General features: G+C 57.4%; 5 protein-coding genes across 7 annotated transcripts; 4 read left to right on the forward strand and 1 right to left on the reverse strand.

Moving 5' to 3' along the window:
* Nucleotides 1-95: 95 nt before the first annotated feature.
* RUNDC1 (RUN domain containing 1) lies at nucleotides 96-3,820 on the forward strand. The gene is made up of 5 exons (XM_080633300.1): nucleotides 96-483; nucleotides 661-819; nucleotides 1,307-1,505; nucleotides 1,768-1,875; nucleotides 2,857-3,820. The coding sequence occupies exons 1-5, from the start codon at nucleotides 145-147 to the stop codon at nucleotides 3,720-3,722; spliced, it is 1,671 nt and encodes a 556-aa protein (XP_080489426.1). The 5' UTR covers nucleotides 96-144; the 3' UTR covers nucleotides 3,723-3,820.
* Nucleotides 3,821-4,409: 589 nt separating this feature from the next.
* On the forward strand, nucleotides 4,410-6,319 carry RPL27 (ribosomal protein L27). Its single transcript, XM_080633301.1, has 5 exons — nucleotides 4,410-4,569; nucleotides 4,671-4,753; nucleotides 4,878-5,047; nucleotides 5,520-5,630; nucleotides 6,229-6,319. Exons 2-5 carry the CDS (start codon nucleotides 4,673-4,675, stop codon nucleotides 6,275-6,277), a joined length of 411 nt encoding a protein of 136 aa, XP_080489427.1. The 5' UTR covers nucleotides 4,410-4,569; nucleotides 4,671-4,672; the 3' UTR covers nucleotides 6,278-6,319.
* Nucleotides 6,320-7,017: 698 nt separating this feature from the next.
* IFI35 (interferon induced protein 35) lies at nucleotides 7,018-10,080 on the forward strand. Of its 3 annotated transcripts, none has more exons than XM_080633579.1 (9): nucleotides 7,018-7,095; nucleotides 7,178-7,273; nucleotides 7,454-7,612; nucleotides 7,917-8,030; nucleotides 8,596-8,740; nucleotides 8,960-9,093; nucleotides 9,215-9,404; nucleotides 9,635-9,741; nucleotides 9,845-10,080. In XM_080633579.1, exons 1-9 carry the CDS (start codon nucleotides 7,081-7,083, stop codon nucleotides 10,034-10,036), a joined length of 1,152 nt encoding a protein of 383 aa, XP_080489705.1. In that variant the 5' UTR covers nucleotides 7,018-7,080; the 3' UTR covers nucleotides 10,037-10,080. The 3 variants fall into 3 exon arrangements, with proteins under 3 accessions (XP_080489705.1, XP_080489706.1, XP_080489707.1); XM_080633580.1 differs by having other exon boundaries at nucleotides 9,230-9,404; XM_080633581.1 differs by lacking the exon at nucleotides 7,917-8,030.
* A 104-nt stretch (nucleotides 10,081-10,184) lies between these two features.
* Nucleotides 10,185-15,881, forward strand: LOC308229608 (uncharacterized protein). Its single transcript, XM_080633705.1, has 5 exons — nucleotides 10,185-10,460; nucleotides 10,596-10,699; nucleotides 11,621-14,365; nucleotides 14,667-14,875; nucleotides 15,330-15,881. Exons 1-5 carry the CDS (start codon nucleotides 10,280-10,282, stop codon nucleotides 15,397-15,399), a joined length of 3,309 nt encoding a protein of 1,102 aa, XP_080489831.1. The 5' UTR covers nucleotides 10,185-10,279; the 3' UTR covers nucleotides 15,400-15,881.
* Nucleotides 15,882-16,220: 339 nt separating this feature from the next.
* Nucleotides 16,221-25,281, reverse strand: VAT1 (vesicle amine transport 1). Its single transcript, XM_080633221.1, has 6 exons — nucleotides 24,937-25,281; nucleotides 23,234-23,441; nucleotides 22,788-22,958; nucleotides 22,613-22,702; nucleotides 21,458-21,699; nucleotides 16,221-20,474 (listed from the first exon to the last, which is right to left on the reverse strand). The coding sequence occupies exons 1-6, from the start codon at nucleotides 25,270-25,272 to the stop codon at nucleotides 20,373-20,375; spliced, it is 1,149 nt and encodes a 382-aa protein (XP_080489347.1). The 5' UTR covers nucleotides 25,273-25,281; the 3' UTR covers nucleotides 16,221-20,372.

The following is a 25,281-nucleotide window of genomic DNA, read 5'->3' on the forward strand; positions in this document are numbered from 1 at the left end:
CCGGGCCGGGTGATGCCTCCGGGCGGGACCTCGGGACCGCCGCGCCGCGGGGGGGCGCGCTGGCCCCGCCCCGCCCCCGGCAGGCCCCTCCCCGCGCCGGGGCGGCAAGATGGCGGTGGAGCGGTGGCGCCGGTAGCGACAGCCATGGAAGCGGAGGGCGGCCCGCTGGGCCCGGGGGAGCGCTGGGCGCCGGTGGGTGCAGTGTCGGCTGCGGCGGAGGAGGAGGAGGAGGAGGAAGAAGAAGATGAGGAGGAGGAAGCGGCGGGCGGGTCGCCGCAGTCGGTGCCGCGGCTGCGGGCGGAGCGGCGGCGGCTGCACGGGGCGCTGCTGGCGCTCGCCTCGCACTTCGCGCAGGTGCAGTTCCGGCTGCGGCAGGTGGCGCGGGCCGGGCCGGGCGAGCAGCGCCGCCTGCTCCGCGACCTGGAGGACTTCGCGTTCCGCGGCTGCCCCGCGCCGCTCGCCCTCGGCCTCGGCGGAGCCCCGGTGAGTGCGGGCCCGGTGCCGGGTGAGGGGGTGTGACCGGTGCCTCGCCGCGATGGGCGGGCGCGTCCTGTTCTCGGACCGGAGCTGAAGGGAGCACCACTCGCACCGCGGTCCTGTGCCCTGGGGCTTGGCGTGTCAATGCATCTTCAGTTCTGTTTACTGGTCCCTGTTTCTCAGGGTGAGCGAGAGAAGCAGGAGCAGACGGACGTGCAGAAGGAGAAGCAGAGGGAGCTGATATTGCAGCTCAAGACACAGCTGGATGACCTGGAGACGTTTGCTTACCAAGAGGGCAGCTATGATTCTCTGCCACAGTCTGTCGTTATGGAAAGACAACGGGTAAGGCATGTGGCCTCCCAAACATTTGGGAGCCTAGTACAGACTGTAGGAGCTGGCCAGTCCTTATTTCTTGACAGCAGCTGTAGTAAAGTATCAGTGTCATAGAATCCCAGACTGGTTTGGGGTTGAAAGGAAGCTCAAACTTCACCCATTTCCAACCCCTTGCCACGGGCAGGGACACCTTCCACTAGAGCAGCTTGCTCCAAGCCCCTGTGTCCAACCTGGCCTTGAGCACTGCCAGGGATGGGGCAGCCACAGCTTCTCTGGGCACCCTGGGCCAGCGCCTCAGCACCCTCACAGGGAAGAGCTTCTGCCTAAGAGCTCATCTCAGTCTCCCCTCTGGCAGGTTAAAGCCATTCCCCTTGGCCTGTCACTACAGGCCCTTGTTCAAAGCCCCTCTCCATCAAGGCAACAAATGTGTCAGGGCGGGTTGTGGAGCTCATGGGTGGCAGCGCCACACCGATTGTGCTGCTAACGTGTTTTGCAGATGATTATAAATGAGTTGATAAAGAAGCTGGACATGGACTTGAGTGAAGATTTTGCAACGCTCTCTCCAGAGGAATTGCGACAGCGTGTGGATGCTGCCATAGCGCAGATTGTTAATCCAGCCAGGGTGAAGGAGCAGCTGGTGGAGCAGCTGAAGACGCAGATAAGGGACCTCGAAATGTTCATCAACTTCATTCAGGGTCAGTGCTGAGTTTTCAGATGAGCAGACACTGAATTGCTTCTAATTCCCTGAGACAGTCATGAGGGGGGAAGGTCATTGATGGCAAAGGGTGCAGAAGGAGTTTTTGGGTCACAGGGAATTACAAGTCTCTGAACTGATGGTAGGAAGAAGGAGACTGACCAAAAAGATGCAGAGAGGTATAAGGAGTATTGTCTTTAATATTTGGGATCTGCAGCTTAAATTTACGAGTGTGAGCTAATGGTGTGAAATTCTCATTCTAGATGAAGTTGGAAGCTCTGGCAAGGCGGAAGATGGACACTGTGAATGTGCAGGCAGAAAAGATGGTGGTGGCTCCCACAAACCAAATACACGTCCTCCTGGAAATAAAGGTGGGCACTGCGTTGCTTGGAGCTCCCGGCACAGCTCTTGCCAGCACTCACATGAGGTTCACAAGCAGGAACCAGCAGCCAGTCATGCCAGGCTGCTTTGCTGTTTTCCTGGCAGTTGGCATCCATGCTTTTCTGCTCCCACTGACAGAAAGCCTGTGTTCCAGTTCATTTCCTTCTTCCATGGGCTCCTTGGAACCATCAGAAAGCCTGAACATGTGGCACAGAGGGTGGAATTGGTTCTCAGTGGAGATCAGGAAGAAAAGGGGCTTCTGATGCAGACAGACAGAGCTGTTGTCGTGTACACACCGTTGGGTGGCACTGTAATTAATGCTCTTTGAGCTCTTAGTTCTGTGAGTGGGTACACTGAGCTGGATAGATCCAGAGCTCTTTATATAATTTGAGACTTGGCTACTTGCACATGAATTTACTGGGGCTAGAATAGTGTACTAGAGAAATCCTGCAATACCTTTACCTTCAGTAATCTGTCGGAGGTGGAATACTGGCCCAGATGGAACTTGGGTCTTACCCAGTGTGGTTACTCCTATAAATTGAATTTAATGGTGGCATCCGGAGTAAGCACTGCATCTTAGCCTGCTGAGGCAAGGCGCTGCTTGAAAATAGGCAGTGATCTCCATCAGCAAAGGTTTTGGTATCTCCTAAGTATCTATGTGGTATGATCCTGTCTACAGAGTGGTCTTTCCTCACTGTGTGCTTGCTCACTGGGAAATCTGTTGTAGGATTTCCTCTCTGTAAGATGACCTCGTTGTTGAGAACAGGCCATGCCAATGTTTGCTTTTCTGGTGGGATTCAGTGCTTTGAAACTAGAAAGAGTAGCATCAGTCCTAGTGCCAAAAGCCCCAAAGGAGGAGAACTTGTGATGGATGAGGAGCAGTCATTTGTACTGCCTTTGTGTGTCTGAAAGAGCAGAGCTGTTGATTCCTTGATGATAAAGTTTATTTTTCTCTGTTATAACCTGATCAGTGAACCCAGAAGATGCCAGAAAGATGAGGGAAACAGGCCTGCACCTCATGCGTCGCATGCTTGCTGTGCTGCAGATATTTGCTGTCAGTCAGTTTGGTTGCGCTACGGGTCAGATTCCTCGCAACCTCTGGCAGAAGGACCAAGACAACAAGGACTATTCCCCCTTAATCAAGAAACTGGAGCTGTCGGTAGAGCGGGTGAGGCAGCTGGCTTTGAAGTACCGGCAGGAAGACCATGTTATCAGTTCCTCCGACCTGCAGGACATTCCCTTAGGAGGCAGGGATGAGCTGACTCTGGCTGTGCGGAAGGAGTTGACCATCGCTTTGCGAGACCTGATGGCTCATGGGCTCTACGCCTCTTCCCAAGGAATGAGCCTGGTATTGGCACCCATCGCGTGCTTGATTCCTGCGTTCACCTCCTCGCCGCAGACCATGCACCCCTGGGAGCTCTTTGTGAAGTATTACAACGCAAAGAACGGACAAGCCTTTGTGGAATCCCCAGCTCGCAAACTCTCCCAGTCCTTTGCCTTGCCTGTGACAGGAGGCATGGCTGTGACACCCAAACAGAGCCTGCTGACGGCGATTCACACTGTCCTCACGGAGCATGACCCCTTCAAGCGCAGCGCGGACTCGGAGCTGAAGGCGCTCGTGTGTATGGCACTGAACGAGCAGCGCCTGGTCTCCTGGGTGAATCTCATCTGCAAATCTGGAGCTCTGGTCCAGGCCCACTACCAGCCATGGAGCTACATGGCAAACACAGGCTTTGAGAGCGCGCTCAACGTTCTCAGTCGCCTAAGCAACTTGAAATTCAACCTCCCAGTAGACCTGGCTGTCCGGCAGCTGAAAAACATCAAAGACGCTTTTTGATGTATTTTTATTGTAGATCATCCCTTTTCCACAAGCAGGGCAGCTGCTGGGCTCAAAGCCTGGCTTTTTTAAGACCGAGTTTGGCTCTTTGAAATTGATACTTGCTTTAGGGAAATCTTACTGTGTCTCAATGCTGGAAATCTGTGTGTTTACAAGGCTGCTGCTGTACAGCACCTCACCCTGCCCCTTTTATGCAGCCCTGAAGAGCAAAACCGCTTTGCTGGTGTGTTCAGTGTGTGGGGCTGGCGGCGGCCACAGAGCCCTGTGGAGCTGCAGCTTGGCCCCTGTGCTGCCTCTACTCTAAATGCTGCCCTACAAGTCTCCTGTCCCGCAGACCGGGGCAGTGGCTTGCCCTCCCTGCTGTGAACATGGGAGAAAACCGGGGCAGAGCTGCAGGGGGGGGCCCTGTGGCTCCTCCGGTTTCTCTGCCCAGCCCTCCCCGAGCCCTTTTTCCCAAGCCTTAGCGCACACACCGGCTGTTTCCTAGGGGTGCATTAAACCGCTTTAGCAAGCGTCCGTGTGCGAGAACCGCTGCCCGTGTTGTGTGTCTGTCACCAGCCATTGCGCGGTGGGTGCTGGCTCGCCGGCTCTGCGGTGTTAATAGCGGGAGCGGGGACTCGGTGCTGGGATGGTCACCGGTGATGGCCCCCCCCCGCGTAACCGCGACCACCGGGACCGGAGCGGGGTGGGGGGAGCGGGGACCGGTACCTCCGCCTGTTGCCCGGCAACGGCGGCGTCGCCAGCTCGACCGGTTCCTAAAGGAAGCGGAAGTGACGCACGGTGAGAGGTGGGAGGTGCGGCTGCCCCTTTCTCTTCCGCGCTGGGCGCCATCGCTGTGGGGCCTTCGGTAAGTGCGGGCCTGGGCGCGGCATCCGCCGCCATCCGCGGCAGGGGGAGGGCCGGGGGCGATGCGGACCCGGCCGTGACTCCCGCACGGTGTCTCCGCAGAGATGGGCAAGTTCATGAAGCCGGGGAAGGTGGTGCTGGTGCTGGCCGGCCGCTACTCGGGGCGCAAGGCTGTTATCGTGAAGGTGAGAGCGGGGCCGGCGGGGCTGTCCTGGAGCGGGGCGGAGCGGTGCCGCGGTCTGGTCCGGGAGGCGTCCCCGCTGCTGGAGCTCCGCGGTGCCATCGCCGGCTGCGCCGGGTGTATTGCAGAACATCGACGATGGCACCTCGGACCGGCCGTACAGCCACGCGTTGGTGGCGGGCATCGACCGCTACCCGCGTAAGGTGACAGCCGCCATGGGCAAGAAGAAGATCGCAAAGAGGTCCAAGATCAAGTCCTTCGTGAAAGTTTACAACTACAACCACCTGATGCCCACCCGGTGAGTGCGGCCGCGGGGCTGGAGGAGCCTCGGTTGCTGCCAGCAGTCGCTGTTCTCCTGCGTTCCCTCCAATGCACGCTGGAGCTGTTGAGGCTTTTCATTATGTGGCTGGAGAAAAGTGGGGCTCAAAACGGACTGGGGGTGTGAGGCTGAGGGGGAATATTAGTGATCATCCAAAATAGAGCAGCCGGTTCCTTCCTCAGCCCCACTCACTTTCCTCTTGGTCACGGGCGTTGGTGGATGTGCCTTTGAGGCAGCCATGGGGGTCCAGGCTGCCGGCAGAGCTGTCATGGCCTGGACGCGTTCCTTCCCATCCCATTGAGCTCAGCTGGAGCTGCCTGCCCCGCACACAGCGCTGCATTCCAGCCTGAATTCCACGTTACTGGGTGCTCGGGTGGTTTGGTGATTCCCTGACCTGAGGGGCTTTAGGAGCTGTGGTTGCTCATCCCAGCTCTTGTCCCTGCTTGTCCAGGTATTCCGTCGATATCCCACTGGACAAAACAGTGGTCAACAAGGATGTGTTCAGGGACCCTGCTCTAAAGCGCAAAGCAAGACGTGAAGCCAAGGTGAAGTTTGAGGAAAGGTGAGTTGGAAGTTCATCTCGTCATGGTGCCACCTCCCAGCCCCAGGGTGAGGGCTCGGTGTGGCCAGTCCCAGGTTGGACACTTCTGCCCCAGCTTCCTTGGATATATTTTGGGTTGAAGGTGTCCTTCTCTCCTCCGTGAGCTTGTGGGGTGTCTGCCTGGGAGCTGCTGTGTTGGGGCAGGGAACACTTTCCTGGTGTTTGGGGCGGTGCGGCAGCCTTGTGCCAGCACCAGCAGGGCCTTCAGGTGCTGGTGTCTTGGCATCGCGGTGTGGTGTCCCAGATCTTGGCCCAGGAGCGTTTGGGTTGATGCTGCTGTTTCTCAGTTTCTGTTCAGAGGCTCCTCCAGCAGCAGGAGCAGCACAGCCACTGTTGTCTTTTAGGGGGGACCTGCCAAAGCATAGGCATCCTTCATGAGGATGAGAACAAAGCTGAGGGCTGACCTGTTCCCTTGGGAGCTGGGATGTGCACAGCAGCTCTGGCTGCAGCCTGGGTGGAGGACATGGGCCGCATTGCCCCTGGGGGAGCCTTGGGGGCTGGGGACCTCTCGGCTGCGACTATGGGAGTGTTTTCCGACCTCTGTGTCTTCCTGTTTCAGGTATAAGACAGGCAAGAACAAGTGGTTCTTCCAGAAGCTGCGATTTTAAAGGTGTAACCAGGTTGCATCAATAAATGTTTATTAAACCCCATTTTGTTTTGTTGTATAAAAGAAGTGGCAGTGTTGGGCCTTCTCCTCTGTGGTGCTGATCATAGAATAGCTAGGGTTGGAAAGGACCTTAAGATCATCCAGTTCCAACCCCCCTGCCATGGGCAGGGGCACCTCACACTAAACCATGGCACCCAAGGCTCTGTCCAGCCTGGCCTTGAACACTGCCAGGGATGGAGCATTCACAACTTCCCTGGGCAACCCATTCCAGTGCCTCACCACCCTCACAGTAAAGAACTTCTTCCTTATATCCAATCTAAACTTCCCCTGTTTAAGTTTTGGCCTGTTACCCCTTGTCCTTTACGGTCCCTAATGAAGAGTCCCTCTCCAGCATCTGTGTTGCATCAACTGTCCATCAGTTCCGCAGCCCCATCATAGAAGGTCTCCTAATGTGGGGTCGGAGAGAGCTTTGGAGCCTTTAGGGTGTCTGTGGAGGGTGTGGGACTCTTCCGGGGCAGCTCTGCTCTCCCCTCCTTCTGGCCAGGGGTGAGCGATGTTCTGCCGCTGCTGGGAATCCCCGGTGGCCAAAATGGTGTGAATCTGGATGCGGGTGCGGGACAGACAGTTCCCGGTGTCTGTGTCTCGGTGATGTGCCAGCGGGTGTCCAGTTTTGGGCTGGCTCCATGGGTGCCGTTTGCTGCACGGGGAGGGGGGAGCAGCCCGCGGGGCTGATGCGGGAAGCGGAAAGGAGCGGAAAGGCGGGGCCGGCTGCGAAAGCGAAAGTGAGAGGCCCTGGTCCCGGCGATGGAACCGGAGGAGGTGAGGGCTGAGCCGCGGGGCTCGGCGCGGAGCTGGGCGCAGGGCCCCGGGCCCCCTCCCCTGAGACCTCTCTTGCCTTTAGGACTCCTTCGTGCAGCTGCCTTGCCCCTCGGGCCCGGGCACCGGCTCCTTGGCCCTCGCCCGCGAGCACGTCCGGCAGGAGATAGAGCACTGTAAGGTGCGTCCCGCTGCCGCCGGGTCAGGCTGGGAGCTTGGGTTTCCTCGGTTCCCCCGGGCTACGAGTCGGGAGTTAAGGGGGGTTAAGGGAGGCGGGGCTGGGGCTGCCAGAAGCAGCGTGTGCTGGGGCCGGACAGCAGGGGGTGGTGCTGCAGAGTCTCACTGATGGAACCTCTCACAGGAGCTCTGTAGCGCTCTGGAGCAAGACCATGTGGAGCTACAAGTGGCCACGGGAGCTTTAGAGCAAAGGACACGAGAGCTGAGGAAATACAGAGAACGCCTTGATGAGAACTTTAAGCAGCAAAAGTATTTAATCAGAGAAGAAGAGATCCGCCTCCAGGTTGGTGACCAGAGCCAGCTCGGGTTTGGAACGGTGGCAGTTGGGTGGAGGGGACATGTCACTGGGCACACCGCTCTGAGGTCGCTTTGCTCTGGACCCAGTGGAGGTTTTGCAGGGCATCACATCGGGCCTGTGCCACGCAGTGGAGGGCTGTGACCGAATGTGAGGAGCCAGGGTAGGGCTGCAGGCAGTCAAGAGCAGAAAATCAGTGCAAGCGGAGCTGTGTCCAAGCATAGGGCTGTGCTTGAGGGCAGCATGCGTGTCTGGGTGTTTCCCTTGCTGCCTCCTCTTTCCTTCCTTGCAGAACAGCATTTTGCTAGCAAGGGAGTTGAAGAACACACTGATGCAGAAGCATCAGATGCTGAACAAGACACTGGAAGACAAAAGGAAGAAGGTCTTCTGGAAGGATCCAGAGATGGTAACTGTGTGTGTGTGCACCCGCGTCTGCTGGCACGGGGCTGGAGAGGCTGCAGGTGAATAACGGTGGGCACTGTATGAGGACTGGCACAGCTCCTGCCAGCGAGAGGCTCCCGTGACAGGACCAGAAGCTCCATTCATGGCTTTGGGACTTCAGGCCCAGCCAGACCCTGGAGACTCTGCTGAAGCTCCTTTAGCTGTTTATAGGATGAGGGGTGATGGGTTTAAACTTGAACAGGGCAAATTCAGATTAGAAATAAGGAAGAAGTTCTTCCCTGTGAGGGTGCTGAGGCGCTGGCACAGGGTGCCCAGAGAAGCTGTGGCTGCCCCATCCCTGGCAGTGTTCAAGGCCAGGTTGGACCCAGGGGCTTGGAGCAAGCTGCTCCAGTGGAAGGTGTCCCTGCCCATAGTGGGGGGGTTGGAATTGGATCTGCCTTCTTGTCCCTTCCAATCCAAACCGTTCTGTGATTTTGAGCCATGAACTTGTTTCTAAGTCTGGATTGGCAGGGACAGGCCCTATGCAGGGTCCAGTCTTCTCCAGGTGCTGTCTGTATACTCAAACCTAGATGCTGCTGCCTACCTTGCCAGAGAAGAAGATGGCATTTAAGGGACTTGTGACAAACAAGGATGAGAACAAGCTGATTCTTACCCCACTGGTCCACTACGCTTTGCCGGGAGGCTCAGCTCTCATCACCTTTGAGAAGGCAGAGGGTAAGAGTGAAAAGAGCCCCACCACAGCTGAGCGTTGTGGTTACTCGACTTTGGAGCCTGCCTTGCTTCCCTTCCCTGGGCCAGGCTTTGGCACTCTGTCCCCTCTGCCAGCATTGTGGGGGTTTTGCCCCCACCCCACAGTGCTGTCCCATATCCCAGCCTATGGCGCACTCGGGGCAGGCATCAATCCCCTGTGCCGGGGGCTCTCCCTGCTTGCAGTGGCCCAGAGGATCATAGAGGCAAAGGAGCACACGGTGGACCTGAGCTGCGGGGAGGAGCTGAAGGAGCTCGACCAGTGCAGAGTGCGGGTGCAGGCAGCGCCCGTGGATGTACTGCTGCCATCTGCCCTGGAGGTAGTCCCAAGGGCCAGCTCTGCCCTGTCACCACCGTGCCTCTGCTGGGTCCCAAGTACCTGCCCAGCGTGTCAGTGTCGCAGCTTTGACACTGGCGCTGACCAGTACGGGCTACCCACAGATCAGGCTCACTCAGAGCAGCAGGAGCATCATCCTGTCTGACCTGCCCAGGCTGGACATCCCTGAGGAGGCACTGATGGACAAGTTGGAGATCTTCTTCAGCAAGACAAGGAATGGGGGTGGTGAGGTGGAGAGCACGGAGCTCCTGGACAACTCTGGCCAGGCGGTGCTGACCTTTGCAGATAACGGAGGTGTGTGGGCAAGGGCTGAGCACAGGTCGTGTCCTGGGAGCAGATAGAGCTGTGTCTGTGGGGAGCCGGGAAGGTAGAGCGAGCTCTGGCTCTCCTGTCCCTCCTGAGGCTGCTGGTGCAGGTGAGCTGAGGCTGGGCAGTGCCAGCCTCAGTGTCTGTGCCAGGGCTGTCACCTCCCCAGGAGCTCAGCGGGGCTTTAGGTGACTCAGGGCTTTCCTCCCCCCCGGCAGTGGCAGAGCTGCTGATTGAGAGAGGACGCATCCAGGTGCCCTTGGGGAAGCAAACATACGAGCTCAAAATATCCCCGTGCATGAGTGGAGAGGTCTCAAACCTGCAGGTAAGAGCACGAACCCTGGTGCCAAGCAGCACCCTGGTGCCAGCCCAGGGCCAGGCAGAGCGGGGGGCTCCTGAAGCCCCGCTCTTCACCCCGCTGTGCCCAGCTCCAGGCCTCCCGCTGTCCCCGGACCGTCCTGCTCTCGGGGATCCCGGACGTGCTGAGCGAGGAGCCCATGAGGGACACCCTGGAGATCCACTTCCAGAAGCCCAGCCGCGGCGGGGGGGAGGTGGACTCCCTCGGTTACGTCCCGGCGGGCCGCCACGGGGTGGCCGTGTTCACGGAGGACGCGGAGTAGCGTCCCGGTGTGGCGGAGCAGCGGCATTAAACCGTGTGCAGGGAGCGGCGTGTCCGTGGTGCTGGGGCCGGGCGGGAGGTGCGGGCTCGGGGCGGTGGCGCTCCGGGGCGGGGCCGGGGCAGGTTTCGCTTTCGTTTCCCGGCAGCGGCGGGGCCGGAGCCCGAGCGGGGCCGGGGTCAAGCGCCGCGATACGGAGGGAGCTGCCGCCGGGGCTGGGGGCCGGTGCGGGCGCTCCGCTCGGGCATGGCGGGCCGCACGGTGCGGGTCGGGGGCCTGCCCGCAGAGCTGCCTCCCGACAGGGTGGCCGACAAGCTGACCATCCACTTCCTGCGCTCCCGCAACGGCGGCGGCGAGATCGCCGACGTGCAGGTTTTGCGGGGCGGGCGCCAGCCCTGCGCTCTCGTCACCTTCGAGACACCGGAAGGTAACGGCCCCTCGAGGGACCGGCCCGTGGGCTCTGCCCGCTCCCGGACCCCCCTGCCCCGTGTGGTCCGGGCAGAGGCGGTGCTGCTGTCCCTCGGCGAGGGGCTGGGCTGATGCTGGTGCTTTTCCCACCCAGTGGCCCAGAGGATCCTGAAGGTAAAGAATCACGTCTTGTCCATCGGAGGGCAGAAATACCCGCTGGAAGTGACGGCGCACACCGCAGAGCTCAGCCCCGACGAGGTAGCACGGAGCAGATACGGCCGCGGCATCCCCACTGCCGCTGGGCCTGTGCTCGGGAAAGGGAGACCTCACGCTCTCCTTTAACCTTAATTAGACTTAAGGGAAATCCACTTTTATTCCTATTCAGAGGAGGAATCTTTTCCATGCTGGTAGCACAGGGACAGTGGGAGAGGCTGGGCACACGCTCATTGGTGTTTGTGCCTGTCAAAGTAAGGAAGAACAGTCAGACTGGAGGGAAGGGGTGCTCCTCCCTAGCCCGTCTAGTGACAAGTGGGTGATCCTGTTAATGCCCTTGCATGTCATTAGCTGGACACGCACAGTGTATTGCTCCTGTGTCCTGCTCAGGACAGCTTCGGAGATGGGCTGGTGTTAGGAGGCGCTGGGGAGTTCTTTCCTCTTTCTGCAGTTTCAGCAGAGTACGGCAGTACCCACATCTCGTGTCTTTGTGTCTGAGCACTGACACCAAGGGCATGGGAGTTAGCCTGGCACTGCAGACCTTTCTGCAAGCCCGTGGCGCTTGAAAGCCTGCAGCTGAAGCTCTGCGAGAGCAGGAGGGCAACTGCATTCCAGACGCAGGAGGGACAATGGCTTTCTTGGGTGTGAGCTGTGTGCAGAGCTCTCAGTGTGCAGACGTGGAGCTGCAGCTCTCTGTGATTTGCCCCTTGTGTTCCTTGCTTGCACAAAGCTTTTGACCGTGTGTACAAAGTCCAAGAGCTGCTTGGGCTCCCTGGGGCTCTCAGTCCCGCCTGTGTTGGCTCCCATCTCCTGTGAAAGCAGGATACTGAGAGGTGTTTGGGTCATGTCATCTTTCTGCCATAATAACACAGGGGCTGTGGCAAGCGCTGGGTGCGTCTGCCTCCCCCTTGCCTTGGAGGGGGATATTTTTCATCCTTCTCTCACTCCTTTGCTATCTACTTGCAGATCTTCTTATATGCTTCTGTGATAGTTGACTATGGCAAGCTTCCTACTGGCAAAGCCCTCCTAAGGAACTTGTATAAAGGCTACAGCAATGTGCAGCTCAACTTTGACTCCAGGAACACCCACTGCATAGTCAAGGGGCCGTTCACTGAGCTGCAGGCCTTCAGCAGAGAGCTGCTGGGCAGCCTGAACCTCAAGAGCCAGGCTGCTGGAGAGATCCTCCTGCCAGATTCCAGCCATGTGGCCAAAGAGACCAGAATGCCTGATCCCCAGCAAGAGGCCGACTCTGCTGAGTCAGCACAAGACACAGCAAAGCACCCGAACTGGGACCAGGCATGTGAAGAGGCGGGTACAGCTCCATCGCCACGGGGACCTGTGGATGGGAAAGCTGTAGAGCACCTGGAGGACTTTTCCCTAGTGATGGACTCAGACATCTACTTGTACATGCAAAGGTTCTGTGCTGCCGAGTACCAGGGCGTGCTAGAGCAGCATCGTGTGGATGTGGTGGATGTCAGCAACGATGGCATCGCCATGCTGTACTTCCAACCCGCTGCAGGGACGGCTGGGGACATGGATGCCTTGCGAGAGGCCCGCTTGGCGCTGCAGAAGCTTTACCAGCAGCTGGAGGTGAGCTTGCGCAAGGAGAAGATCACCAAGGAAGGACTGGGTATGGACAGCCAGGCCCTCAGGGCGCTGACACATGAGCTGCAGAAGCTGTATCCCCACTTGCTCTGCCATGAGGATGTGAAGCAGCTCTATCTTATTGGAAACCTCGTTGATGTGTCCGAGGCCAAGCAGTATCTTCGGGATTTCAGTGCCAGAAGAGGCACCGCACAAGCCACGGTCAGCAGCTCCCTGCCCTCACAGCCAACAACCTCCCCCACCACAGAGAACACACTGCACAAGCCCAAGGAGCCTGCAGGCACCTCAGCCTCGAGGTTCAGCCCAGGCAGGCCAAAGCTGAGAGGGGAGCTCAAACTACCTACCAGCTTCAGCACCCTGAAAGCTGAGAGCTCTCAGGACCCCCCACTGGTGGGGCCTTCTGGAAAACACCCACTGCAAACAGATGCTCTAAGTCCAAGTGACCTGACGGCACTGACCCAGCGGTACCAGCCTGGTGTCTCTACAGCTGGGGTGGATTTGGGGTCAGCAGCAGACTCTCAGCAGAAGGACCCCAAAGAATGGGAGCAGATGAAAGGAGGTGCCAGGCTTACAAGACACAAGGCTCTGTCTGCCTTTGGGGGCAAAGACAACAGAGACTCGAAAGGCTCAGGTCCCATCAGACACCACTCACTTGCGAGCACATTTGGTGCCTTTGACACGACAAGGACCTCTAAACCCTCTGAATCCAAGCCTCTTCTGCAACGTTCCAACAGCTTCTCCCTGCCAAGGTCGAAGGAAAGCGAGAAGCCGCAGGGCACAGCCTGGGCAGGCAGTGAGGGTGGGAGGGTGAGTGAAGAGATGAGCCTGGACTCTCTGCAGTGGTCTTACCTGAAGGACGTTCACCGCGCCGCTGTTGCTGAGCTGTGCAGCGACGGGGGGGTGCAGCTCTCGGAGCATCGTGCTGGGGACTGCACCGTGCTGACGCTACAGGCAGAGGGTAGGGAGAAGCTTTGCCAGGCGAAATGGAAAGTGGAAGCTCTCGTGCGGAGGTGTCCTGACCTTGTGTGTCAGAGTATGAGCTATGCAGAGCTTGCTGTAGATGGTCCAGATGACAGCGCCCTGAGTGAGCTATGCAGCCTCTTGCAAGGAAACTCCTTCCAGGTTGGATTCAGCAAAGACAAGGACAACCTGTACCTTGCCTGCCCCAAGGAGGTGCTGCCGGGAGTGACTGAGGCCTTCCAAGTGTTTTCTTCCAGTAGGTTCCCTGCCCTGAAGTCTCCAGGACCAGAGAGTACAGGGTGCCCTCGTGCTGTCCAGCCAAGCAGGAGCCAGGACACTGGGCTGGGTGCAGCCCTTTCTGGTAGCCTGGAGTCCCTACAGATGGACCTGCAGGACCTGACCATTAGTGATACAGCAGAGCTCGCAGATGTGGTCCGGGCTAAGAGGTCCCCGAGCCTTTGGGGGCTCCAGCACACACTGAGGCAGGAGCATGCCGATGACTCTGTTGATTCTGGGGCTGAGCAAGGCGGAGGCGACCTTCTGAGCCCTGCTGTGCTGGATAAGTCAAGCCCCACCGGTCTGAGGGAGTCCCAGGAGCAGCTGAAGACCAAACTGCCTGCAGGGGAGCCGGACACGGCACGCCTGAGGCAGGTTTTGCCGGACAGGTTCCAGTTTGCAAGAGACAAGAGCAGAGGAGGCCATGGCGAGGCGATGGAACGGCTGCGCTGCCTGGTGCCTGCAGCGGACAGGGCTCCTCACTCGCTGCCCGCCCGGCTGTGCAGGCCCATGGAGGCTGCAGCCCTGGCCCCGGACAGGGCTCTGCTCCCCGCAGGCAGGAGCAGTGCGCAGGAAGGGCAGACAAGAAGCCCCAGCCCGGGGCAGGAAAGCAGCACGACCGCTCCGGGCCGGTGCGATGCCTGCCATGGCTCAGCCGTGACCTGCCCGGCACGCTGCGGTCACTCGCTGTGCAGGACGTGCTTCGCAGGGGACAGCCCGCAGCCGCCCTGCTGCAGCGTCTCCATGCTTACCCCGGGCTGCAGGATCCCAGGGAAATTCCAGATCTCGTCCTTGTCTCAGAGTCTGCCGGGCTACTACCGAGACCCAACGCTCCAGGTTGTCTACACCATCCCTGATGGTGTGCAAGGGGTAGGTACCACCACTGGGGCTTCCCAGTGCGATGGGTTCTGCATGCAGGATGTGCAGTGTGGCTGGGATGGGAGCGATGGGCAGGGGGAGGAGGGCAGCTCCGGCTCCGTGCCTCATGTGCAGAGCAGCAGAGGTGCTGAAGTGTGGCTCTGCTCCAGGTTTGGGAGCAGCTTGCTGTAACCTCTGCTTTAGTTCCAAGTCACCAGCAGGCCATGGGGCCGCAGGCTGGTGAGATGTCAGCCGCCAGCCCCGAGGTGCAGCACTCAGGTGGTTGTTTAAAACGTTTTCTTCCTGTTCCGAGGTTGGTGACCCCCACCCAGGCCAGCCTTACAAAGGGGGGCATTTCTGTGCCTTCCTGCCGGACAACAGGGAAGGGCAGAAGACAGCAGTGCTTCTGAAGAAAGCCTTTGATTGTGGGCTGACATTTCACGTCAAGTCCTGCAATGGCGAGGAAAGGGTGACATGGGGCCTTATCCCACACAAAACGTCCTGGGACGGAGGCAAAGCCAGGTATGACCCAGCTCATCCCAAGTTTCCAGGTGTGGGGTTTTCTAGTAGCAATCGAAGGGGGAGAACCATGGGCTCCAGCTCACCCCATCCTGCTGTGAGCGGCTCTTCCAGGCTCCCACAGCAGCAGCTGGGGACTCTGCTTCAGCTCGCAGGGTCTGGCACAGCAGCTCTGGCCCCTTCCAGCTGGAGCTAAGCCCTTGCCCATCCCACACCTTTAAGCTCCCTATGGATGGGAATTCTGGGCCCTGTTCTCTCACAGTTCCCCTGCCTTTCCCCATGTCCCTGCAGCCAGCCCTGGGTGCAAGCTGTGACTTCCACTCCCAGCCCTGCTGAATGCGTGGGGCAAAAATAGACTGCGCTCCCCTTTTCCTGTACTGGAAGGAACAGGAAGGTTCCGGAAGGTGGTTTTAGCACCATCAGCAGGATTCACACCACTTCCCTCTCTGCCCCACAGGAATGGTTATCCGGATGCCCTGTATCTCCGGGAGGTTTGCACTGTACTGAAGAAATTGGGCATTGCTTGAGCCTCCCTGTGCAGCAGCCACAGCTCCTGCCTTGCTTCCCCTTCCCCTCCAGCTGAAACAAGTGCAGCTTAACACAGGCAGCTCCAGAGAGAGCTGTTTGTCCAAGGAGCTCCTGTGGCCCCAGAGGCAGCCAGGAATCAGGTTAGTGACAGCAGCACCTCCATCCCCAGCCTCAGCATGGACCAGAGCTCCCCTGCAGGTCCGGGATGCGCATCCTCAGCAGCCAGTTACGCAGCTTGCATCAGGCTGAGCCCTGACATGGATTTCAGCAGCACAACCCAAACCGGGGCAGGAGCCTGCCTCAGCTTGGGCAGATGGTGCAGTCCTAGAGCTGCCAGCGCCGAGCTCCAGCCCTGCTCTGGGGCCAGCAGGAACCCTGCTGCTCTGCTGGGGGAGCACCGACAGCACACGCGAGAGCTGCCTCCATGGGACCGTACAGCCTGTCCCTGCCTGTTCCTGGAGGCACACAATAAACAACGTTTATCCCCACAGTTTGAGTGGTTGGTCGCACCTTGTTACCACCCCAGGCACCTACTTCAATCTCAGCTGGCTACAGAGACACCCAGACACAGAGTAAAGGGCAGAGAGCAGCTAATGGCTTGCTACACAAAAATACGTGCCCTCTAGACCAGGGCATTAGAGCATCACTGCAGCAATGGAGTAACCAGCGAGCAGTCCTCCTTGAGAGGAGAGGCGTGTTCTCTCCCTTGGGAAGTAAACTGTGTCCACCCGCTGCCTGCCTGGGGAAGGAAGAGGCAGAGCTGGGGCAGAGGGTTCATTCCAACCGCAGATTGAGCAGCAGACACGGGCAGGGTGGGTTGTTATGCTTTTAATTAACGTCTGAAACACATAAGGCATATGGTAACATTAGACAGAAGAGCATTACACAGCATAGTCATGTAAACAGCATTGGCACACTTGCTTTCTGTCCAACTTGGTTACACGCACAAAGCGGAATACAAAGATTTGCCATGTGGCTGTAGGATGAGTTTCACTCATGTCACACTCCAAACCAACACAACTCGGACAGCGCAGACCAGACTGGATGGTGTGAGAAGCTCAGTCTAATGCATTTCACATCACGCTCGCGTAATACTCGCCAGTCCACTCTGCCATCACCAGGGCTTGGCACACTAGAGCCTTCATTAGACAACAGTGTGGGTTCACACCTCTGTAAGTGGGCCAGGATCCTGCACCAGTTAAAGCCTGAGGCCCACAGTGCTTCTTACTTCTCCCTGGTCAACCGATTCTAGTTTAATGCCATTGTCCAAAATGGTACAGCTAAAACTCCTTCCTCCAGCTCAGAAGTATCTGGCAGGGGTCATGCTCCTCTATGCAAACAGAAGCTGCAACACAGGTGAGCTCGAGAGAATCCAGAGTCAAGAACGTGACAGAAGCAGCCTGGTGATAGCAAAGGGGTTGTGTTTTGTCCCAGACCAGTCTGGGAAGGCGCCTGCAGCAAATGGCACTGCACGGGCACCCCTGCACTGAGCAGCCACAGCGGACAGGGCTGGGCTCGCTGCTCCTGCCATGAGCCGCTCACTTGGACTCCTCACTGCAACCTTTGGATCAGGCAATCAGCAACAGAAGCACTAAATGGCACTTGTTAGAGCTGGAATGGCACCCTGCCGCCGAGCACAGGAAGCTCCTGTTTCCTCACTCTGCCCTAAGCAGTTAAGCAGCAGTGAGTGGAATGATTTTGATCCTGGGGTTTTGTTTGGTTTTTGCTTTGGTCCTTAGTACACAAACCTGCTGGTTAACTCGGAGTTAAGACACTTGGGGTTGTTGTACATCGGTTCTATACTTTTTAGCCCGTAAAATGCCCATTAGAAAAAATAAGGTAAAAAACCCCCAAACAAACCCAACCTAAGAAGAACCAACCCCAACCCATAGAGGGGAGCAGGGTGAGTGAGGATGTGGAGAGCAAGGTTACACTTAATCCTGGCTTTAAACACTGTTGCTACCAAGGGACATAAAACAGCGCTAAACATGAACCAATTGTAACTGCTCAGCACTCTGGCCCTGATAAGGGCTTCAGGAATGTGTGGGGAGAACACATGAGCAGCTACAGGAAGGGAGTCGGGAGCTGGAATTGATTCCAAGGCAGCAGATAAAGCCTTGCTCAAGGACGGCCCTGGGGGAGACAAGGGCTCGACGGAGCTCTTCTGGACTGGGGAGCACAGAACCACAGCCTGGGAAGGTTGTAACACACGGAAAGGGAGCGCCTTATCCACAGCAAGTCAGACTACATCACTAGTGTTCACAAACAGAGCTAGCAAAAGTCGTAACAGGTTTTTGGCAATACTTTGAAAGGCCAGAATGGAAAAGGCTCCAGTGACTTCCTAGTCCTTACAGGCACGTAGAAGAAGGCACCGAGATGCTGTTTGCTGAGGTGGAGCACAAGGCAGCACGGCAGAGGTGTCCTACGGGAAGCTGCATCGGGAGGGACAGCCTGCGAGAGCCTTTCTATGCTGCCTGATCTAAGAGCATCCAAGTAAGGCACTGAGCACACGCTTGGCCGAGAGTAAAGCAAGGAGAGGATGTTACTGGGACAGACAGTAGGAGAGTGTTCCCCTTTCCAAGTGAGCAGAACCTGAAGGTGTGCAGGGCTGTGCTGTGTGTGAGCACACCACTCCTTCACCAAGGTGAAGTCCAGTTTCTCAGAGGAATAGGTCCAGACTTCCCATTCTAGCAATTTAGACAGTCCTCCTGTTGTCAGGCCTGGTAAAGCAGCATTAGACTCTGTTGGACTGAATCTGAATTGGCACGAGAGGGCAGGTTGAAAGGAGAAGCAGCAAGATTTTGGATTCAGAAAGGTTCCAAGTTGTGCTTGTGAGTTTCATTAGACCATGTTTGTGAAGTTCACGTATGGAGCGCAAGAGATGGACTGACAAGGATCTGTGGCAGGCTCCAGCCTCCTCTGAGCTCCGAGGGAACAGGGCTGGTTTAACGCTTCATGTGCCAGATGCTCCCACCATGGCAGAGGCCAAACAAAACCCATGAAGCCTTCCCACCGCAGCTCCTGTCATGCCCCCATGATGGTGGGCAGCAGGTACAAAGTGAGGATGTTGGGGTCCTCAGGCAAGGGGGGCTACCACAGATCAGATTTGGCTGGGGTACAAATGGAGCCCTGCCAGAGAAGCATTCTGAGTTGGTCCTGCTCGGAGCAGCAAGCCTGCAGCCAAGGGCTCTCCCCTAGGGTCAGGCTGCATCCGAGGAAGCTCCTCAAGGTCAAAGCCCTCCCTTTGTTAGGTGAGTGACCGCACATTTTGGAGCACTGGCCATAACCTTAAGAATGAATTCTCGGGTCAGAAGCACAGTGACAAATCCGTGTGACACCCACATCTGCAGGGGATGGAGCTTTAACTGAACAGCAGCTTTCGTCTGGTCTCCATGTATTGGCTCAGCAGCAGCAGAGCCAGGGCAGGGCCCCAAGAGGCTGTGCCTATGCTCTGCTAAAGAATTAGGGTCTAAGCACCTGCAATACAACACTGACAGGAGGATAGAGCTGCACCCTCCTCACCTGCACAGGAACCCCAGCCCTTCACGGTGCTGCTCTCTAGCATATGGGGTCCTTCACCCCCTCCTTGGGGTTTGGGTAAGCAGGGCTCCCAGTAGCAAGGGTTTGCCACAATAGGCAGCTCTTCTTGGTGCCCTCGCATTTACCTTTTCAAATCCAAAATGAAGCCTAAAAGCTGCAGCACCCACAGTCCACGGCACAGCCTCGAAGCAGGCACAAACTGCACCTCAGTCTGCTCCGGGCTGAAACCAGGGCCCAGCAAGAGGAGGAAGCACCACCCAGGATAAGTGCTCACAGGACTGGGCTGGAGGCTCTGCACAGCTCCATTTCCAAATGCACGGAAGAAAGAAAGGAGAAACTGGAGATCTGGCCTGGGAGGAGCATCCCAGGCAGCTCCTGAGCCCTCACTGTTGGAAGAGAGCCAGGAGTCCCATGACTTGCAGTTTCAGAGGAAGAAGAGCCAAGCCCTGCTGCAGCACTGACTCACGAGCTGAGAGCCGGTTCGAGTGGATACCTATCGAGCTAGCAAGAAGAGGATGGAAAGCACTATTTGAACTGCTCAAGATGCCCAGGCCAAGAGGCTTGGCAGAGCTGGGCTGTTTACCATCTACAGCAATAACCTGGCAATAGCTCCACTGAGCAGCATGCCAGAGAGGAGCCAGCCCAGGCTCCTGGGAAGTGCTTACAGGCCTGGTTCTTGCAAGTTACTCCCCCAACCGCAGCCCCTCCCCAGCACACACTGAAAAGCAAGCATTAACGGGCTTGTTTTGTTCCCACCCTGCTAAAGGCAGGTTCAACACTGCAGCCTGTCGGGTTATCTGCTGACTGGGCAGAGAAGTGACTGCAAATGAAGTGCAAGATGCTCTAGACTCCAAAATGCCAGGATGGTCATTTAGAAAGCAAAGACAACACGGCTTGTTATGAACTGCCTGGTGTTAGAGGCCTACGAAAGCAGAGGGAAGAGTGTGGTTAGTGTAAAGAGAAGAGCAGCCAGTGCTAGAACGAAACTGGGCCAGCTCTGCTTTTGCTCTGGCTGTGGAGGAAACTTCCCAAGTCTGGCCCCATCTCCTGACAGCGCAGTGCTTCAGCAGGACCAGGTCCTGTGGAGACCCTTGGCAGCTCCTACAGCACTGAACACCTTGACTCTACAGTGATGGGCTGTGCAGTTGTTAACCACCAACTGCGGGAAGCTTCAGCTGCGCTGCCAGGGAGAAGGAGGCGACTTTGGGAACTCAGTAGAGGAACAAGTGATGAGTAAAGTGTATGAAATAAGCAGGCTTCAAACCAGACAGCGAGGGCAAGGGGTCAGTCACAATGAAAGCATGCAAACCTCAGCTGAACGTTAAGCGCGATGTTCTGGTGAAGATGGAAGCTACTGATCTGTCCATTTCCAGGTCCCAAAGAGATCAAGGAGTTAACCCACGAATTCACAATCTGCACCCATCTCTTCTCCTTAGTTCTCTTCTTTTTTGGACTCTTCCTTGGGTGCTTCAGGAACCAGGATGACCTTTCCAACATTCTTCTTCTCTTGCATCTGCCTCATGGCATCTGCCACCTGGAAGCAACAGGAACCCTGTGAGACCCACACCTGCCATGCACTGGCCCTTCCTGGGTGCCTGGTCCACCCAGACTAGTCCAGGGGCAGCTTTCCTGCACAGGAGCATTTTGGACAGAGTTGGGCAGCTCCCCCAATCTAGGGACATGAGGAATCCCCATGTGATAGTGAGAAACTGTCCTCATGGATTCACACAGACCAGCCCCAACAGGAAGAAGGACGCTCTGCAAACCGTGACGAGTGAAGTGCCTGTCTCCACAGCTTCCTTTCCAGAGGGGAGCACTGCAGAAACCCAGCCAACAGCCAGGACAGCGCTTCCATCATCACACACCCACAGAACAAACATGCACAGGGGTCTATTGTTATTAAGCAAAACAGCACCTGGGCCAGGCCTGGATTCATCAGTTTTCCTTAAGCACTTGCACCAGACTATGGGCATGAACAGCAACTGATTGTTACTAAGTCCTACCCCAGCAAAGGATTCCCAAGGAGAGAATCTGCCTGGACACATGGATGCAAGAGCCCAGAGCAGAGCTGCTGAACACTGCCACTCCTGACATCCTCATTCTGCTTCACTGCCTGGGCTCTGTCTCCCTGGTGGAAGGGCAGTAGCAGCATTCCCAGGTGTCTGCTTCGTTACAGGCTGCAAACTCAGGGCAGTTTCCAGTCTGATGCATAACCCAGACCCTCTACGGGCTGCTGCTGCCCATGGAGCACAGCTGAGCACCTGCCCTATTCCATAGGGATGCTGTCTGGTGCTGCCCAGCTCTGTGCACTGAAGCAAAGAGCCCAGCCCCTTTCCTCCCCCTTAACATCTTAAGAAGACAAAAGCACTGAATACCTAAGAACAGATGGTTATTAAACATCTGCAACAGTTGAGCCCCCATGAGCAAGGTGTTCACACCGAACCAGAGCTCATTGTGCACAATACACTCACCCAGTAATTTCTGGGTGCTGCAACCCACATGTTAACTCAGACTCACCTGATCAAAAGACCATACAGAGTCTACTTTGGGCTTGATTTTGCCTTGACTGTAAAGCCTATCCAGCGTGGATACAACATGTCCAATGAGCTCAAATTCTTCATCCAGGGAGCCAAGGTAATAGCCGCACACAGCCTTGTTATGAGGTAGGAGCTGCAAGGCATTGATGCTGAACTGGTTCCACCAGTTTTTAGCCATAGCCACCAGGCTCTTCTTCTGCCCAGTGAGCATGTTTGCTACCCCTAAAAAGAAAGGAAGCCACGGATGAGCTGGAATGACCACAACCCAAGAGGCAGCAGGCACCCCATGGAACAGCTCAGACTATATGCAGGGCAACAGCTAACCAGAGTGATAGAGGATAGAGGCAAGAACTGGATCACGTCAGGATCAGCCCATTTGACCTTCCATGGAAGCAGGTACCTGCCTCGGCCTCAGGGCACGCAGAACTTGGATCCTAGGCACCCATATATGACCAAAATACAGAACAACTCCTCTCTTGGGAGGGCAGCAGCAGCACAGCCGGACTGGCAGAGGCAAGAGAGGGTTACAAGTCACATCCAGCCAGGCCGACAGGACAGCACTCCCTTCTACAGGCAGGCTTCCTCTGGGGAGCCACACACTGCAGCAGCGAGGACAGCAGAAGCCGTACACTGGTGCGTGTGTCTGGAATCCCACTGGGGGTTGTGTGAGGGCTTTGTCTAGGGGACAAAATCACAGTGTTCCAGGGCTGCGGAATGGAGAGATAAGTATTCAGTAGCCTCAAACCTCATCACCCACACATCCTCTAGCAGAAAAGCAAGGCTCTATTAGTGCTGTGCATTAAGTCAGCCTGGACAAAGCAGCTGTGCCAGCATTCCTCGTGAGGACATTCCAGCTTCCCCTGCAGGCACTGGCTCGTCCTTGGAGAGACATCTCACCATGGGAGGGAAGAGCCTCACAGCCTGTGAGCAAAGCTCTGGGAACACAGCACAAACCTCATTCCCCTCAGGCAAAGCTTCCTAAAGACCTTTGTGAAATAGCAGCACTGCACACACAGCAGTGAGCAACAGGCACGGAGCATCTCGGAGCATCCCATGCAGGTCCACATGCACGCTGCCATCACACGCTCCCCCTGGTGCAGGAGCAGGGTTTTGGGCACACTCTGCTCACACTCACCGTAAGTGATGAGTTTGCCCATCGGCTTCAAGAGGTTAAATGCTTTGGACGTATCAGATCCTCCCAGGGGGTCCAGGACAATGTCAACACCTAGAAGGAATCAAGAGTAACCAGGAGTTTCTTTGCACTGGAGACACACGCAGGACGGGCGTATGAGTCCTCCAGCACCCAGTACCTTTGGGAGAGATTTTCCGGACCTCCTCTGCGTAATCCATCGTCCTGTAGTCAATGGGGTGAGCGACCCCGCTGCTCCGGAGCGCGTCGTGCTTGGAGGCGGATGCTGTGCCAAAAATGGTGACATTCTCTACAGTCTTGCACAGCTGGATGGCAGCAGTTCCCACACCACCTGAGAACCAGCAGTGAGAAAGGCTTAGAGGCAAACATCCCCAGCAGGCAGAAAAGCCCCTGGAGAGGTAAATTATCCCTGTTTGGACTGGTGTCACAGCACCGGGAGGGGACGGAACAACCCGATGCCTGTGATACACTGGTGGAGACTGACCCTGGCTGCTGGGAAATGGGTTCAGTCCTGCCCTGTTCTGATCGCTTCCTCCCCATGGTACCCATTCAGAGGCTGCACACGGAAGCCAAGAGCCTCAGCACAGGCTGGCAAGGACCAGTTACCTGCAGCCATGTGGATGAGGACACTTTGGTTGGGTCTCAGGTTTCCAAAGTCGAACAGGATCATGTAGGCAGTGATGTAGTTGATAGGAAGAGCAGCCGCTTCCTCAAAACTCATCCCCGCAGGCATCAGGAAAGTCTGATGGGTTGGAACGTTCACCACTTCTTGCCAGAGCCCTGACTTAGCCAGGACCATCACCTTATCACCAACCTACAATCAAAGAGGACAAGGCGGTCTGAAACAAAGCCGGGCTTGCAGAAGTCATCACACGTCACAGCCAGGCACACATGGGTCTGCGGGCACTGCAGCACCCCGTGATCCACTCGCTGGGCACCAACACCAGGGCACCTCCTGCCATGGACCCGCGGTAGCAACAGATCCTGATGAGGTCAGAGAGATGGGGCCTGTTTCCTGCCCTCCCGGCCAAGGCTGGGAGCAGGAGTCTGAGCACTGACACATCACTGCTGCCCCTTGTAAAGGATCATTCTGCCTACAGGCAGGAGGCTTGGGGCAATGCTTAACAGGAAGAACCCTGCAAAAAGCACCTCCAAGCTTAGAAAAACCTCCCAGGTCTAAACCTGAAACCTGAAGTCTGAGGCATCCCCAAACATCTGCTCTTAATGCCACTGGGCAAGAAACATCTGCTCGCTGTGCGGCAGGGAAGATACAGCAAAACACAGCAAGCAGACAAGAGACAGAGCCATAGCAGCGAGCAGAAAGGCTCCTCAGCATGTGGGTCCGGCATTTCCACTTCAGTCAACCAAGATGTTTTCCTGGAGGGCAGGGAATCGCCTTTGAGCACCAGGGGTTTTTGAGACACTTCGTTTTCCTCGCTGTTCACCCCAGAATCGTTTTAAAGCACCACAATTGCGAGAGCCCAGAGACCCGAAGGTCTGGGATGTGCAGAGCCACCTCTCCTGTCCCCTGAGGTGCTGGAAATGCGGCAGCCAGAGCCTCGCAGACCACAAACCCAGCACCAAGAGCAGCCAACCTGCTCCTGCCTGCACCTCAGCACCCTCGGAAGGCTCCTGACAGCCCTGCAGCAGACAGAGGTTTCCTTCCACGTTTGTGGAGTGTAAAAGATGTTCACAAATGTGTTCATGAACGGCACAGTCCCGCTTTAGCTCAACATCCTACCAGTGCTTGCCACCAACAAGAACAGTTTGTGCAGAGAATCATGGAAAGGTTTGGGTTAGAAGGACCCTTAAAGCTCCTCCAGCTCCAACCCCTGTCACGGGCAGGGACCCCTTCCACTGGAGCAGGGTGCTCCAAGCCCCTGTGTCCAACCTGGCCTTGAACATGGCCAGGGATGGGGCAGCCACAGCTTCTCTGGGCACCCTGGGCCAGCGCCTCAGCACCCTCACAGGGAAGAGCTTCTGCCTAAGAGCTCATCTCAGTCTCCCCTCTGGCAGGTTAAAGCCATTCCCCTTGGCCTGTCCCTGCATCCCTTGCGCTCTCCAGCTTCCTTCAGCCTCGCCGCCCTTTTCCCCGGGGCTTTATCTGCAGCCGGGGCTGCGCGGGCGGGGAACCGCACCCCCACCCCCGCCGATGGGGCGGGGACCGCCGGGACCGGGACCTCGCGGGGGCCACCGGGGCCAGGAGGGGCCGCACCTGCTGGGCGGCGGGGCGGGGCCACCGCAGTGCGGCGGGGCGAGCCGAGCCTTTCCGAACCGAACCGAACCCAACGGAGCCGCCCCGCCCTCACCTGCCGGTCGTGGACTCCGTCTCCGACGGCGCGGACGACGCCGGCGCACTCTATGCCGAGGCAGACGGGCGGCGGCGGCAGGCGGTCGTGCACCCCCTGCCTCGCCAGCAGATCCGAGAAGTTGAGGCCGCAGGCGTGAACGCGCACCGAGACCTCTCCCGGCCCCGGGCCGCTGCTGCGCCGCGACTGCACCTTCAGCTTCTCGTAGCCGCCGAAGCCCGTCAGCACCACCGCCCGGTGCTCGGCCGCTTCATTGGCGCCGGCGGGCGGCTTGGGGCCGGGGGCCGCCTCGGGGGCGGCGGCGGCGGCAGCAGCCGGGGCCGGTTCGGCGGACATGGCGGAGCG

The sequence above is a fragment of the Psittacula echo genome (genome assembly GCF_963264785.1).
Source record: "Psittacula echo genome assembly, chromosome: 23".
Classification (NCBI taxonomy): Eukaryota; Metazoa; Chordata; class Aves; order Psittaciformes; family Psittacidae; genus Psittacula; species Psittacula echo.

Coding starts and splice junctions, on each gene's coding strand:
- RUNDC1 (XM_080633300.1), top strand. CDS start 145: ATGGAAGCGGAGGGCGGCCCGCTGGGCCCGGGGGAGCGCTGGGCGCCG. Junction 820..1,306: donor TCGTTATGGAAAGACAACGG/GTAAGGCATGTG, acceptor CGTGTTTTGCAG/ATGATTATAAATGAGTTGAT. Junction 1,876..2,856: donor ACGTCCTCCTGGAAATAAAG/GTGGGCACTGCG, acceptor TAACCTGATCAG/TGAACCCAGAAGATGCCAGA.
- RPL27 (XM_080633301.1), top strand. CDS start 4,673: ATGGGCAAGTTCATGAAGCCGGGGAAGGTGGTGCTGGTGCTGGCCGGC. Junction 4,754..4,877: donor GCAAGGCTGTTATCGTGAAG/GTGAGAGCGGGG, acceptor GGTGTATTGCAG/AACATCGACGATGGCACCTC. Junction 5,048..5,519: donor AACCACCTGATGCCCACCCG/GTGAGTGCGGCC, acceptor CTGCTTGTCCAG/GTATTCCGTCGATATCCCAC.
- IFI35 (XM_080633579.1), top strand. Junction 7,274..7,453: donor AGGAGATAGAGCACTGTAAG/GTGCGTCCCGCT, acceptor AACCTCTCACAG/GAGCTCTGTAGCGCTCTGGA. Junction 9,405..9,634: donor GACCTTTGCAGATAACGGAG/GTGTGTGGGCAA, acceptor CCCCCCCGGCAG/TGGCAGAGCTGCTGATTGAG.
- LOC308229608 (XM_080633705.1), top strand. CDS start 10,280: ATGGCGGGCCGCACGGTGCGGGTCGGGGGCCTGCCCGCAGAGCTGCCT. Junction 10,461..10,595: donor CACCTTCGAGACACCGGAAG/GTAACGGCCCCT, acceptor TTTCCCACCCAG/TGGCCCAGAGGATCCTGAAG. Junction 14,366..14,666: donor TCCCTGATGGTGTGCAAGGG/GTAGGTACCACC, acceptor TCCTGTTCCGAG/GTTGGTGACCCCCACCCAGG.
- VAT1 (XM_080633221.1), bottom strand. CDS start 25,272: ATGTCCGCCGAACCGGCCCCGGCTGCTGCCGCCGCCGCCGCCCCCGAG. Junction 21,700..22,612: donor GGGCAAACTCATCACTTACG/GTGAGTGTGAGC, acceptor CTTTCTTTTTAG/GGGTAGCAAACATGCTCACT. Junction 20,475..21,457: donor CTGTATGGTCTTTTGATCAG/GTGAGTCTGAGT, acceptor TGTTGCTTCCAG/GTGGCAGATGCCATGAGGCA.